Raw genomic sequence first — 12,999 nt, 5'->3', positions numbered from 1 at the left:
ATCAGTTGAAAAGAAAGCATAGGAAGCCATCCATTGCACCAGTCGGCTGAAATCAGTCAAATTGGCCACATCAGATATAAATTTGCTTGGCAGTTTATTAAAGTATCTGAATTGATTTTCCAATAAAATTTATCAGGGATTGGGATTATTCTATTTAATGTCCTATAAACAACCAAGGTCATTTAAGGGCTTGCCAGGTAAAGAAAAGTCAAATAACCCAGAGAAAAAACAGCAACCTACAGTCAATACTTGACAACCAGTCTACATTGATGTTTTAGTCAGTGGTGGCCAAATGGTAAAGATGTTATGACATGTAAACACAATGCCTCCTACTCTGGGTTGTGAGTTTGAATCCCATGTTGTGAAGTTGTCAGGTACTGACCACTGGTCAATGGTTTTTCTGCTGGTACTCAGGCTTTCCTCCACCATCAGGCATCTAAACATTGCACATCTGTAAATGACCCTAGCTGTTAATAAAATGTTACAGTAATCAAACCAAACTATACTAACAAGAATCTAGAACTTGTAACCAATAGTTGGAGTGCTAAAGTTGTACTATGTTGAAATACTGATACCACTGCTTTTGTCAAGTACATGCTAGATTTAATCTTTAAATGGACTTTTGTGAGTTTTTCGATGACAAGAGTTCCTTTTTTTCCAGGTATGCGGATCCTTGTGATGTTACTACTAGACACCCTACCTATGCTGGGAAACGTGCTCCTGTTGTGTTTCTTTGTCTTCTTTATTTTTGGTATTATAGGAGTCCAGTTGTGGGCGGGAGTACTTAGAAATAGATGTTTTTTAAATATCAGCGAAAACATATCTTATGCACAGTAAGTATATAGCTGGAGTTTCATGCAAATTTTGTTCAGATTTCAAAAGGATGTAGCATCAATATAAATATAACCTCTTTCCTTGAAGACAACATGAAACAGTATATGACTGGTCAGTTTCACGAGGATGATACTCTCGCAGTTTCTTTTGACTTTGATGAAGTTTCATGCTTAAAATTTCAGTTGATGAGTAAATATCATTTATACTTGCTAATGTTTATAAGCAAATCTTAATTCATTTCAATTTAATTATTATATTTTGATTGGTCTCCATAGCTACGTTTTTGGCCCAAGGAAATAACCAAATTAATGATTATATAGAGGTACTCAGTTACTTTATATCCATATGTTTTAATTATATTTATAATATTTTGTTTTTTAGATAAAGGGATGGCAGTAACTTGCATCTGAGTGTTTTTTAAACAGAATCAATTTAAATTGAATTTTCTTCTTTATTTCAGTGCAAATCTTAGCCCTTACTTCATTCCAAAAAAACTAAACCAAGACTATATATGTAGCATGCCCGGGGAGTCGGGCATGCGTCAGTGTAGAAACTTCTATAGGTACGAGTACGAGGGTATACGATGTAACGGGAGTGCTAAACCGTTTAGTAATAACACGCCGACGAACGACTCGTGTATCAACTGGAATCAGTACTATACTACCTGTATGGCAGGTGACAAAAACCCATTCCAAGGTGCTATCTCCTTTGATAACATTGGTCTCGCATGGGTGGCTATATTTCAGGTACGCACATCCTCCAATGGTACTATCATCATATGATCAATTGAAATTCAGAAAATTTCATATTAAATATGGCAATGAAAAGTATTCAGAAGAATTTTCAAGGTCTAAAAATCTTCTTCATAGATAAAAAGCCGTTGAAATTGACGAGCTATAAATATTTTTTCTTTGTAGGTTATAAGCCTTGAAAGTTGGGTGAACATTATGTATTATGTTCAGGACGCTCATTCCTTCTGGGACTGGACATACTTTGTTGCTCTGATAGTTGTAAGTACATACCAGCTATAGTATGTTGTGGACCAAACAGCCATGCCATTACACCCATTCCCCCACATAACATGTAGCTATTCTTTCTATAGCAATTCTCATGATGTATTAGATAAATAGTTTACCGACCTACCACAGAGTTGATTCACATTATAGAATAATTATTTCATCTGAGACTGTGTTGTTAGCCATTGCTTGAGACCCATGAGACCTTCGTTCTGCCGTTAAACGATAAAGCAGGATCTCATGGGTTTTCCATGATGAGCTTGATAGCTGATGTTGACTATAGACAATATCAGTACTTTTGTCTAATTTTGTATCAAGTAGTGTTGCGTTCAACCTTTTTAGGTAAATATAGATAAGTTTTGGCAAATCAAAATGTGACATTAAAAGATTTGCCCCTTCCAAAAGGCAACAAATTCTGTCTTTTTTTTAAGTGAAAATTCCCCTTTGTTTTTTTACTACCATTGGAAATTGTTATTTATTGTATAAATATGAAAAGGTTTTAATAGTATTCAGTTTTATAATTGTGGGTTCAAAGATGGGTTGAAATTAAAATTTAGTCAATTCAACTGTTCCTTAAAACTGAGTTGAAATAGAGTTATTGCCCCATATACTTGGTTACATTTGGATATTTTGAATATGATAATGTATAGTTGGTTTTATTTCTGGGAATTAAATTTATATATAGCTATATTCACAGTCAAGTTTATTTCTGTGAACAGAAATAAAATGAAAATAATGGCAAATAAGATAACCTTTATAGCCTATTGCCATTTGAAATTTACCAATGTGCGAATCTTTCTCTACACAAATTAGCATAAAGAAGAAATTTCTTTATTTTCTCCCCATGAAAACAATAATACAGTAGCTCATTTAAAGAAATAAATTGATTCAGATATTAAGAATTTGCAGACATTGTTAAAATCACTGATTTGATAAAAATAGAGATGATTTAATTCAAAAGTATAAAGATTTATTGCTCTTTGTATGAATCTACAAATCCAATGATGAAAGTGAATGAGTATACAGTACTGCATGGGTTCAAGCCACCTATCTGCTCGCTTATACCTGTCTTTCTGTCTGATTTTTCTTTCTGACTCTGACCGTCTGCTTCTAAATCTGTCAAACTCTCCATCTTGGTATTTGATGACATTAATAAATACTATATAGGTCATTTTGTTTTCTTTTTCAGATTGGCTCATTTTTTATGATTAATTTATGCTTGGTTGTGATAGCGACGCAGTTTTCTGAAACAAAAAAACGAGAGACAGAACGTATGATGCAAGAACGAAAACGTTTCCATTCTTCAAGTACTTTAGCTAGTAATTCAGAACCTGGTGGCTGCTATTCAGAAATTTTAAAATATCTTGCTCATTTATGGCGTAGAGCAAAACGAGATATTGTGAAGTTTTACTATGAAGCTCGTGGAAGGACTCATCCGCATAGAAAAATAAAGCCAGAGCTGTCTCTACGGAAACGCAAGAAAAAAGGTACACGGTATACAAAGTCTGGTTTGTCCAAGCCCGGTTCATGTCCCTGCTGCTCCCATCGATGTAACTATTATTATCACATCCTTAACACTGCTACTGACAAACAAATATCACGCCGTAACAGTAGTCCGCTTGCACCTAGAGCTAGTCCCGAGATGTCAGACATAGAATCGGTATCATCTCCACAACGACCAAACTTTCTGACGGTACCAAGCATGAATAGTGTGCGTCTATCATCTTCGGACTCTGTTAACACGCTGGCTTTGGCGGCCACCGATGCGCTTGGCTCCTCGCTACTAAAGTCTTCCCCCAACCATCTGGCCCTGCATGCGGCCGGTGTGAGTAGAACTTCCTCATTTACTCTCAGTAGGAAGCACCTTCCTTCACTGCCTGAGATGCTTGCCACACACTGTAATAAAAATGCTACCTTAGCCTCCACAAACACGCTGCTCCAATCCTCAGACAGTTGTAGCTGTAGCCAGTCTCGACTTCACCACAAAGGCTGCCACAAGGGTAAGTGATTGGTTCCTTCACAAAGGATGCCACAAGGGTAAGTAATCTGTTCCTTCACAAAGGATGCCACAAGGGTAAGTAATCTGTTCCTTCACAAAGGATGCCACAAGGGTAAGTAATCTGTTCCTTCACAAAGGATGCCACAAGGGTAAGTAATCTTTTCCTTCAAAAGGATGCCACAAAGGTAGGTATTTTGTTCCTACACAAAAGCTGTCTGTTCCTTCGCAATGGCTGCCACAAGGGTAAGTCTAAGTTCCTTCACAATGGCTGCCACAAAGGTAAGTCTTCTGTTAGTCTATGTTCCTTCACAAAGGCTGCCACAAGTAAGTGCTTTGTCCCTAAACAGTCCAGACTTCATCACAAAGGCTGCCACAAGTAAGTGCTCTGTCCCTAAACAGTCCAGACTTCATCACAAAGGTTGCCACATGGGCAGTCTTAGAACTGTTTCTTCAAAATAGCTGCCACAAGGGTAAGTCTATTTATATTATTGTTGTATCTATATAAAGTATATGCTATTCTTGAGTGGGCGCTCGCAGTAGATTGAATTGGCTTTGTGTGAAATATATAGCATGATCAACATACAATTTATAATTAACTCTCCCATCCTAGTTGAAAGGCAGTAAACTTGAGAGACATAGTGCAGTGTCTGTCGTCAATCATCATGCTATTAAACTGGCATCAACTTTATCCTTTGAAGTTTTTTCATTCGAACGTGCAATGTTCTGAAATGATTTATACAATCAAGTCTGTTCTAATTAATGACCTTGATCTTCGAGGTACATGTAACTGTTGTTAAATTAAAGAGGCCAAATTTTCACAATTTATAGCTATTTCTAATAAACAAGCTACAGAAAGATCTTATTGGCTTATTCAATTATGCTAGAGCAGAGGGCTTCGAAGTTTGTGGAGATAACTTCTTCTCAGAAACCCAGTTGTTGATCTGAACTAAAAATGCAAGTTTATATCAACTGTTCATTTTGCAGGTGAACAATTAAGGTCACGTTTGCTCTTGTATTTATATGGTTGTGTAAGGATGTGCTTTACATATACCTATTTTAATACAATAATTGTATTCTCCAACCTTGAAACAAGTATTCATTTATCTACCTTGTATGTTATATACAATGTACAATGTTCAGGTTCTCTCATGACATCTAGTCATACTTTCATTTTCCATTATATTATCATTATCATCATCATTTCAACTGATATGTTCATAACTAAAACTAAATAATGTTATATATTATTTTGTCTCTTCAGTCTTGGTCTTGGGTGTATGATTTCAGAGTGTTGGACCTTTGTCTTAATGAATATTCTATCTTCAAGCTTTCGAACAATATTACATTGAAGGTTTTGGTTAGCCAATGAAAAATAACGTGACTTTTCATAGTAACATATATATGAGACTGGCAAGATTTAAGAGTTTTTACCAGGACCAGGTATTGTTTTTAGAAAGCAAAATAGTTGTCCTTTGTTTGTTCTTTCATTAAGAACAAATAATGAAGGATTTGAAATGAACAGGAAATAACTACAGATAAGGCTTCACAGTAATATACAAATCATGGTCACTGTGATGTCAAAAATAATGCAGTATTGGATTGTTATTGATGTTCAGTGGCCACGGATATCAAATAGGATAGGCTTCGTACAGGAAATAGATTTGCTACTGGATACAGGCCAAGCCTGCTGCTCCGTAGAACGCCAGGATTTAAGTAAGCTTCTTATCAGGTTCTATAGTTTATAAACACTAAGCAGAAAATCTTGTATAGAAAAGAATCCCTGAAACTCGGTTTTGTCACGACAGACTTCTGTGTAGTTCATGTTGAAATAATGACTGACAGGAAATAATTGTAGGGGTCGGGGGTCATATCGGGTCCACACACTGGGTCATGACCAGGTTAGGTCCTATGGGGTGTGATAACCAAGTTCTTCAGGGACTCTAATGATCATGCATGTCTTGCAGCTTTATTTGATTTTAGATCAAATGATTCATTTTCAGGTTTACCGGAGGATCTTCTTGACGTTATCACTGATAAACAAATATCTAGTTACCTTGTCAATGACTACGATAAGCAAAGCCAATGCAACCACTCCAGTCCCCATGACAACTGTGACATGGATAAAGACCGATTTGATATTGAGCGTCGTAAAAGTTCAGATAAAAAGAAAAATAAGAAAATCAGTAAGTGCAATTTCAAGTTCAAAGCTGTGTTTAGAAAATGTTTTTTTTTTCCACTTCTTAGAAAAATTTTAATCTCCTGGGCCCAGTTTCATGAACATTCCTTAAAAGGAATCACTTTACCTTAAAATTCTCCAAAGGAAAGCATAACCGATTTTAAGGAAGGCTCCTTGTCTTAAGACTTTTTCCTTAACTTATGAAATGCTTTTCTATAGGGTAATTTAAGTGAAGGAATTCCTTAAAGTTAAGAACGGTTGATGTATCGAAATTTGGCCATGTACATGGTTTTGTGATTTTGATGAAATCCTTTTATGCCATCATCTGGCTGTTTCTTAAAATGGTAGTCAGTCTTCAAAAAATAGCAGTTGCATGATGACCTTATCTCTCTCAAGTCCACAAATTCAAATATAAGGTCAAAATTTGAGGCCAATTGTAAATAAAAATAAGATGACAATTTCAATACCTAGAAAAAACCACTTGTTAATCATCAAATAATTTATTTTGTTCTTCACACATTTTATATCAACCTCGAATCATAAATGCATGGATGTCCTTAGGTTTGGAACCTGAAGTGTAACAATAATATGATGCCATCAGTACATGATATAGATAGTTTATAACATCATCAACTAACACTAATTACTTCTAAACAATTTATTGTTTACTATTTCATCATTTTTTCAAGTATGGGAGAACGAGAATCAAACATGGGACTGTGAAGAATGTAGACAAAAATCAACCCTTGGAAATACTATTGCTGGTAAGCACTTGGCAAGCCTTTTGCTGACCAGCCAAAATCCTAATATTGAGTTCTAACAAGTCCACAGACTTGTGTAAGATTATATTTTTTAATATTGTTCTAAGTGAAAACCTATGGTCTCCCTTGGTCTCTTAGAGTTTTGAGAATCTATTAGAGACCAAGGTGTGGAAATCTCTACTTAATTCTGGACTTTTGTCTTTTCTTCCAGGTGGCTTAGCTTTATTCCAGAACTTTATGGAGAAGGTGGTGGAGCACCAGATATTCCAGCGTGGTATCATGTGTGCCATTCTCGTTAACACTGTTGGAATGGGCATTGAGTATCACAACCAGGTCAGTATAGATATAGTTTGTAAACCATCATGGTGAACTTAGAATTAATGTTATTTCTTAGAGAAGAAATCTAGCGGCCAGACCGTGGCTTAAACCTGGGACCTTCAAGCACTAGCCTGATTCTCTACCAACTGAGCTGATGATTGACCAAGTCTAGTCCCTCTACAATGGTTCCTCCTTACTCAAAGTCTTCTCTCTCGAAAGGGAATTTTCTTTTAGCTTAGTCAGTAGAGTGACAGAGATGGACCAGTAAGTCAGGGGTCGAGGTTCGAGTCTGGCTGGCTGCACACTACTCTAAGCCTTTTACAATGATAAGAAACTTAACAGTCAATACCGCAGGAGATTGCATATTGTCTACGGGAGGTTATGCATAAGTGAGCAAGAAGCTAATGTTTATTGCTTTTAGAAGTTTAAACTGAGACAACAGGAAGTATAGTTAATTTAATTATGATGTTTAACAAGGCATATTCCTCTTTTGCAAGTGTGGTACATAAAAGTTTTACCTTTTGTGTCTTGCTTATTGCAGCCAATGGAGCTTACCCAAGCAGTGGAATACAGTAATGTTGTGTTCTGTGTCCTATTTGCACTGGAAATGTTGTTTAAACTCATGGCCTATGGACTTTTTGGCTATATACAGAATGGCTTTAACGTGTTTGATGGCTTTATAGTGATTCTCAGGTAAGTACTGCTGCTAAATTACAACCTGATTGTGATTGTGTCTAAAGTTGTCACGGCTTTCATATTCACATCATAGCCAACCTTTTTACATACACAAAGTAACAACTAACAGGGATAATGATGTATTTTATGATTGAAATGGTTTGATTTCGTATCAGTTTTTCCATTCAGTCATCCAATAAAAAAAATGTAGCTATTACTAGAAATTACTAAAAACAGGGGGGATAACTTTGGAGTCGCCTCGCTTAACAAGTTTAATAGTATATAGAGGCAGTGACAAATCCCTCTCTTACATATATCCCTTTATTATGGGCATCCATCATAACCACTATCACACTGGTCCAATGAACTGATTAATTCATTCAAATGGATGACCTTGACCTACATTAAATATCAAAAACTTATCTTCCATTGTTATATTATTAAATAGGGATTTAAACACCCAAGAGTGACACTTAATCTCTTTTCTATATTGCAGCATTATAGAACTTCTTCAGGAAGATGAAAACAGTGGCTTGTCAGTTTTACGAACATTTCGTCTGCTCCGAATCCTAAAACTGGTACGATTCATGCCCGCCCTGCGACGACAGTTGGTGGTCATGCTTCGGACTATGGACAATGTTGCTACCTTCTTCGCTCTCCTTGTCCTCTTCATCTTCATCTTCAGGTATTTTACATTTTAAATGGTGAATGGATATATTTTATTGATCGAAACAAAGAAAAGTATTTTCAATTTTTGTCAAATATCCAATGTTGACAATTTATATATATATATATATATATATGATCAATTATTTTTTTTAAAGTGAAGAGAATGAAAGAAAAAATTATAATATATAATCAATACCTCTATTTATATTGTATAGCCAGAAAAGGTATTTACAATTATACTGTGTATAACATTGTTTCATTGAAGTCAGTTTCTCCTCACAACAAAAAAAGGGGGGAAATAGTGAACTTCCAAAATAACTAATGTAACCTGGTCAACTAATGAAATTGCTCATAATTAATCTGTTGATTAATAATTAAATTTTGACTTTGGAATATATCATCACTATTGATGTCGTGCAAGATGTCAGATTGCTATAGTTTGTTTGTTTGAACAATTCAATTGAAAATACTTTGTTAAAGTTGCAAGTGTTTACTTTGTGACAAAAAAAATCAAAATTTGTATTTTGCAAAATTATTAAGCAGAATGAAATTATGCAGATTATAGAATTTTTCCTCACAAATCATCTAAAAATATCCCAATAAATTGAAAGCATCATTAAATTTGTTCCACGAAATTTTGTTAAGAATAAAGATGTTAATTAATAAATCCAATTAAACTCATGTATAATGTGAGGAGAAATTGACTTTATATATATGTATATTAAGATAACTTAATGATAAATTACTGTTTTTTGTTTCTTATCATTGTAACGAGCTTCTGCAATCTCTACAGCTTATGTAAATTCTCTACTCGTGGTTTTCTGTTTCTGGTGTGTTGAGTATCTTCTTCTGTCTGGCTCTGTATAGACCTAACATGTTAACATTGCCTTTCATCAGCATCCTTGGAATGAACTTATTTGGATGTAAGTTCTGGCGCAAAGTCAATGGTCGCAAGTACCGTAATCGCAAGAACTTTGATTCCCTTCTGTGGGCCATAATCACGGTGTTTCAGGTACTCAGTTGTGACTAGATTGTGGACAGACCTGCTTTAGTGTGTGAACAGATCTCTCCCTGTACTAACACCTGCACGTGTCTCTCCATGTTATAGATTGTGCCGTCCTGTATGTTCAGCTAACAACCCTGCTGAGATGTCCCCAACACAGCTATTACATTCACCTCCTTCAAAAGTAGAGCATCAATCACAGCTGTTACATTTACCTCCCTTATCAAGTTGGGTTTTGAACATCACTTCCTTTAACTAGGTACCTCCATTTTTCAGGTTGTAGGTTATCTCTTTGGTGCTCACGGTGTTGGTTATGTCCCTTAGTTTCATTTCATACACAAGGTTGCTTACCTCCCTTGTTTGGGGTGATTGTTATTTCCCCTGACCTGTTCAGGTTATTGGTTACCTCCTCTGTCCAGGGTGTAGGTTACCTCCCCTGGTGTTGGTTACCTCCCCTGTTCAGGATGATGGCTAACTTTCCTGTCCAGGATGTTGGTTATCTCCCCTGTTCAGGATGATGGTTAACTCCCCTGTTCACAGTGTTGGTTACCTCCTCTGTTCAGGATGATGGTTTGCTCCCCTGTTCACGGTGTTGGTGACCTCCTCTGTTTAGGATGATGGTTATCTCCCCTGTTCACAGTGTTTGTTACCTCCCCTGTTCAGAATTGTGGTTCATACAGCCTTACATCATCTTCATAGATTTCTGTTTTGATTTATAGGTTTTTTTCCACTCTGTAGGTAATATGTGGCAAGTAGATTTGGTTTGTCCACATATTTTTTTCTTTGTAATTCATAACAACAAAATTTATAGTATTTGTTATATAAAATGATACTTCAGACACATTGTACATTCATAAAATGATACTTCAGACACATTGTACATTCATTCCAATGAAATCTATTTTAAAATTAGAAAAGCTTGTAATGTAACTAAGCTCATTTTGATTTGGGTAATGTCCTAGTAACTTCAGTAAAATGAAAAGAAGCTATTTGTGTTAACTATCTTTAGCAGCCATACTTTGCTGTATGTTGACTTCCATTGATAGGATCCTCAATCTCAGCCCAAATATTCCAAAAGTTTCGTCATGAGATTCCTCCTTGGTAAATTTAGAACAAGTTATCAGCTGTAAGCTGAAACAAAGTTCATCTTCTTCTTGTCTTCACAACAACCAACATTTGAAATTGTGTAATTGTTAAATTGTGTCTTTCGATCTGTTTAAGTCTTCATGTCTTCATGCCATTTTCTGTATTTGTCCAAAGTCACATTGCTGTCTTCATTCCATCATTTGTATTTGTCCAAATTCACGTTGTTTTCTTCATATCATCTATTGTATTTGTCCAAAGTCACATTCTTGTCTTCATATCATCTTTTGTATTTGTCCAAAGTCACATCGCTGTCTTCATTCCATCTGTTGTATTTGTCCAAATTCACATTAATTTCTTCATATCATCTTTTTTTCTATTTGTCCAAAGTCACATTGCTGTCTTCATTCCATCTTTTGTATTTGTCCAAAGTTGCATTCTTGTCTTCATTCCATCTTTTGTATTTTCATTTTTTGCTGTCTTCATACCATTATTTGTATTTGTCCAAGGTCACATTCTTGTTCTCATACCATCTTTTGTATTCATCCTTATTGAGATTCTTGTCTTCATTCCATCTTGTGTATTTGTCCAGCCTCTTTAATAGCTTAATTGTATTCTGTGAGTTTCTATGTGGTTGGTGTGTGCAGTATACCTAGAAAGGCATAGTCATCTGACCTGAACCATGTGTTGTTGCCTTCATTGTTCTTGTCTCTCCTTTTCTGTTGTTTAAGTTAGTGCAGTGTGAGGTTTAGTGTCTCATAAGCTAGTCAAGTGTTGTTGTAAAGGTTTGTTGTCTCATAAGCTAGTCATCAAATGGGAAGGCTTCATGTATGACAGACTAGTCATCAATAGTAAAGGTTTGATGTCTCACAGACTAGTCATCAATTGTAAAGGTTTGGTGTCTCACAGACTAGTCATCAATTGTAAAGGTTTGGTGTCTCACAGACTAGTCATCAATTGTAAAGGTTTGGTGTCTCACAGACTAGTCATCAATAGTAAAGGTTTGGTGTCTCACAAGACTAGTCATCAAATGGGAAGGCTTCATGTATGACAGACTAGTCATCAATAGTAAAGGTTTGGTGTCTCACAGACTAGTCATCAATTGTAAAGGTTTGGTGTCTCACAGACTAGTCATCAATTGTAAAGGTTTGGTGTCTCACAGACTAGTCATCAATAGTAAAGGTTTGGTGTCTCACAGACTAGTCATCAATAGTAAAGGTGTTGGTGTCTCACAGACTAGTCATCATGTAAAGGTTTGGTGTCTCACAGACTAGTCATCAATTGTAAAGGTTTGGTGTCTCACAGACTAGTCATCAATAGTAAAGGTTTGTGTCTCACAGACTAGTCATCAATAGTAAAGGTTTGTGTCTCACAGACTAGTCATCAATAGTAAAGGTTTGGTGTCTCACAGACTAGTCATCAATTGTAAAGGTTTGGTGTCTCACAGACTAGTCATCAATAGTAAAGGTTTGGTGTCTCACAGACTAGTCATCAATAGTAAAGGTTTGGTGTCTCACAGACTAGTCATCAATAGTAAAGGTTTGGTGTCTCACAGACTAGTCATCAATAGTAAAGGTTTGGTGTCTCACAGACTAGTCATCAATAGTAAAGGTTTGGTGTCTCACAGACTAGTCATCAATAGTAAAGGTTTGTGTGTCTCACAGACTAGTCATCAATAGTAAAGGTTTGGTGTCTCACAGACTAGTCATCAATAGTAAAGGTTTGGTGTCTCACAGACTAGTCATCAATAGTAAAGGTTTGGTGTCTCACAGACTAGTCATCAATAGTAAAGGTTTGGTGTCTCACAGACTAGTCATCAATAGTAAAGGTTTGGTGTCTCACAGGCTAGTCATCAATAGTAAAGGTTTGGTGTCTCACAGACTAGTCATCAATAGTAAAGGTTTGGTGTCTCACAGACTAGTCATCAATAGTAAAGGTTTGGTGTCTCACAGACTAGTCATCAATAGTAAAGGTTTGGTGTCTCACAGACTAGTCATCAATAGTAAAGGTTTGGTGTCTCACAGACTAGTCATCAATAGTAAAGGTTTGGTGTCTCACAGACTAGTCATCAATAGTAAAGGTTTGGTGTCTCACAGACTAGTCATCAATAGTAAAGGTTTGGTGTCTCACAGACTAGTCATCAATAGTAAAGGTTTGGTGTCTCACAGACTAGTCATCAATAGTAAAGGTTTGTGTCTCACAGACTAGTCATCAATAGTAAAGGTTTGGTGTCTCACAGACTAGTCATCAATAGTAAAGGTTTGGTGTCTCACAGACTAGTCATCAATAGTAAAGGTTTGGTGTCTCACAGACTAGTCATCAATAGTAAAGGTTTGGTGTCTCACAGACTAGTCATCAATAGTAAAGGTTTGGTGTCTCAAGACTAGTCATCAATGTAAAGGTTTGTGTCTCACAGACTAGCATATAGTAAAGTTTGGTGTCTCACAGACTAGTCATCAATAGTA

The 12,999-nt window shown here is 36.1% G+C and overlaps 1 protein-coding gene across 2 annotated transcripts in view; it reads left to right on the top strand.

The window, feature by feature from the left end:
- LOC138323574 (voltage-dependent T-type calcium channel subunit alpha-1G-like) overlaps window positions 1-12,999 on the top strand; it is a 96,496-nt gene that overhangs the window by 32,774 nt on the left and 50,723 nt on the right. The window contains exons 3-12 of one of the 2 annotated variants that reach the window (XM_069268270.1): window positions 662-833; window positions 1,295-1,580; window positions 1,752-1,844; window positions 3,040-3,850; window positions 5,850-6,032; window positions 6,715-6,789; window positions 6,998-7,119; window positions 7,646-7,797; window positions 8,276-8,464; window positions 9,346-9,460. In XM_069268270.1, the coding sequence (XP_069124371.1) occupies window positions 662-833; window positions 1,295-1,580; window positions 1,752-1,844; window positions 3,040-3,850; window positions 5,850-6,032; window positions 6,715-6,789; window positions 6,998-7,119; window positions 7,646-7,797; window positions 8,276-8,464; window positions 9,346-9,460 (2,198 nt within the window). The remainder of the gene's footprint in view (window positions 1-661; window positions 834-1,294; window positions 1,581-1,751; window positions 1,845-3,039; window positions 3,851-5,849; window positions 6,033-6,714; window positions 6,790-6,997; window positions 7,120-7,645; window positions 7,798-8,275; window positions 8,465-9,345; window positions 9,461-12,999) is intronic. The other variant, XM_069268271.1, reaches the window with a different exon arrangement.

This window comes from Argopecten irradians, chromosome 5 (genome assembly GCF_041381155.1).
Source record: "Argopecten irradians isolate NY chromosome 5, Ai_NY, whole genome shotgun sequence".
Taxonomy (NCBI): domain Eukaryota; kingdom Metazoa; phylum Mollusca; class Bivalvia; order Pectinida; family Pectinidae; genus Argopecten; species Argopecten irradians.
This window is presented reverse-complemented; position numbering and strand designations above follow the sequence as displayed.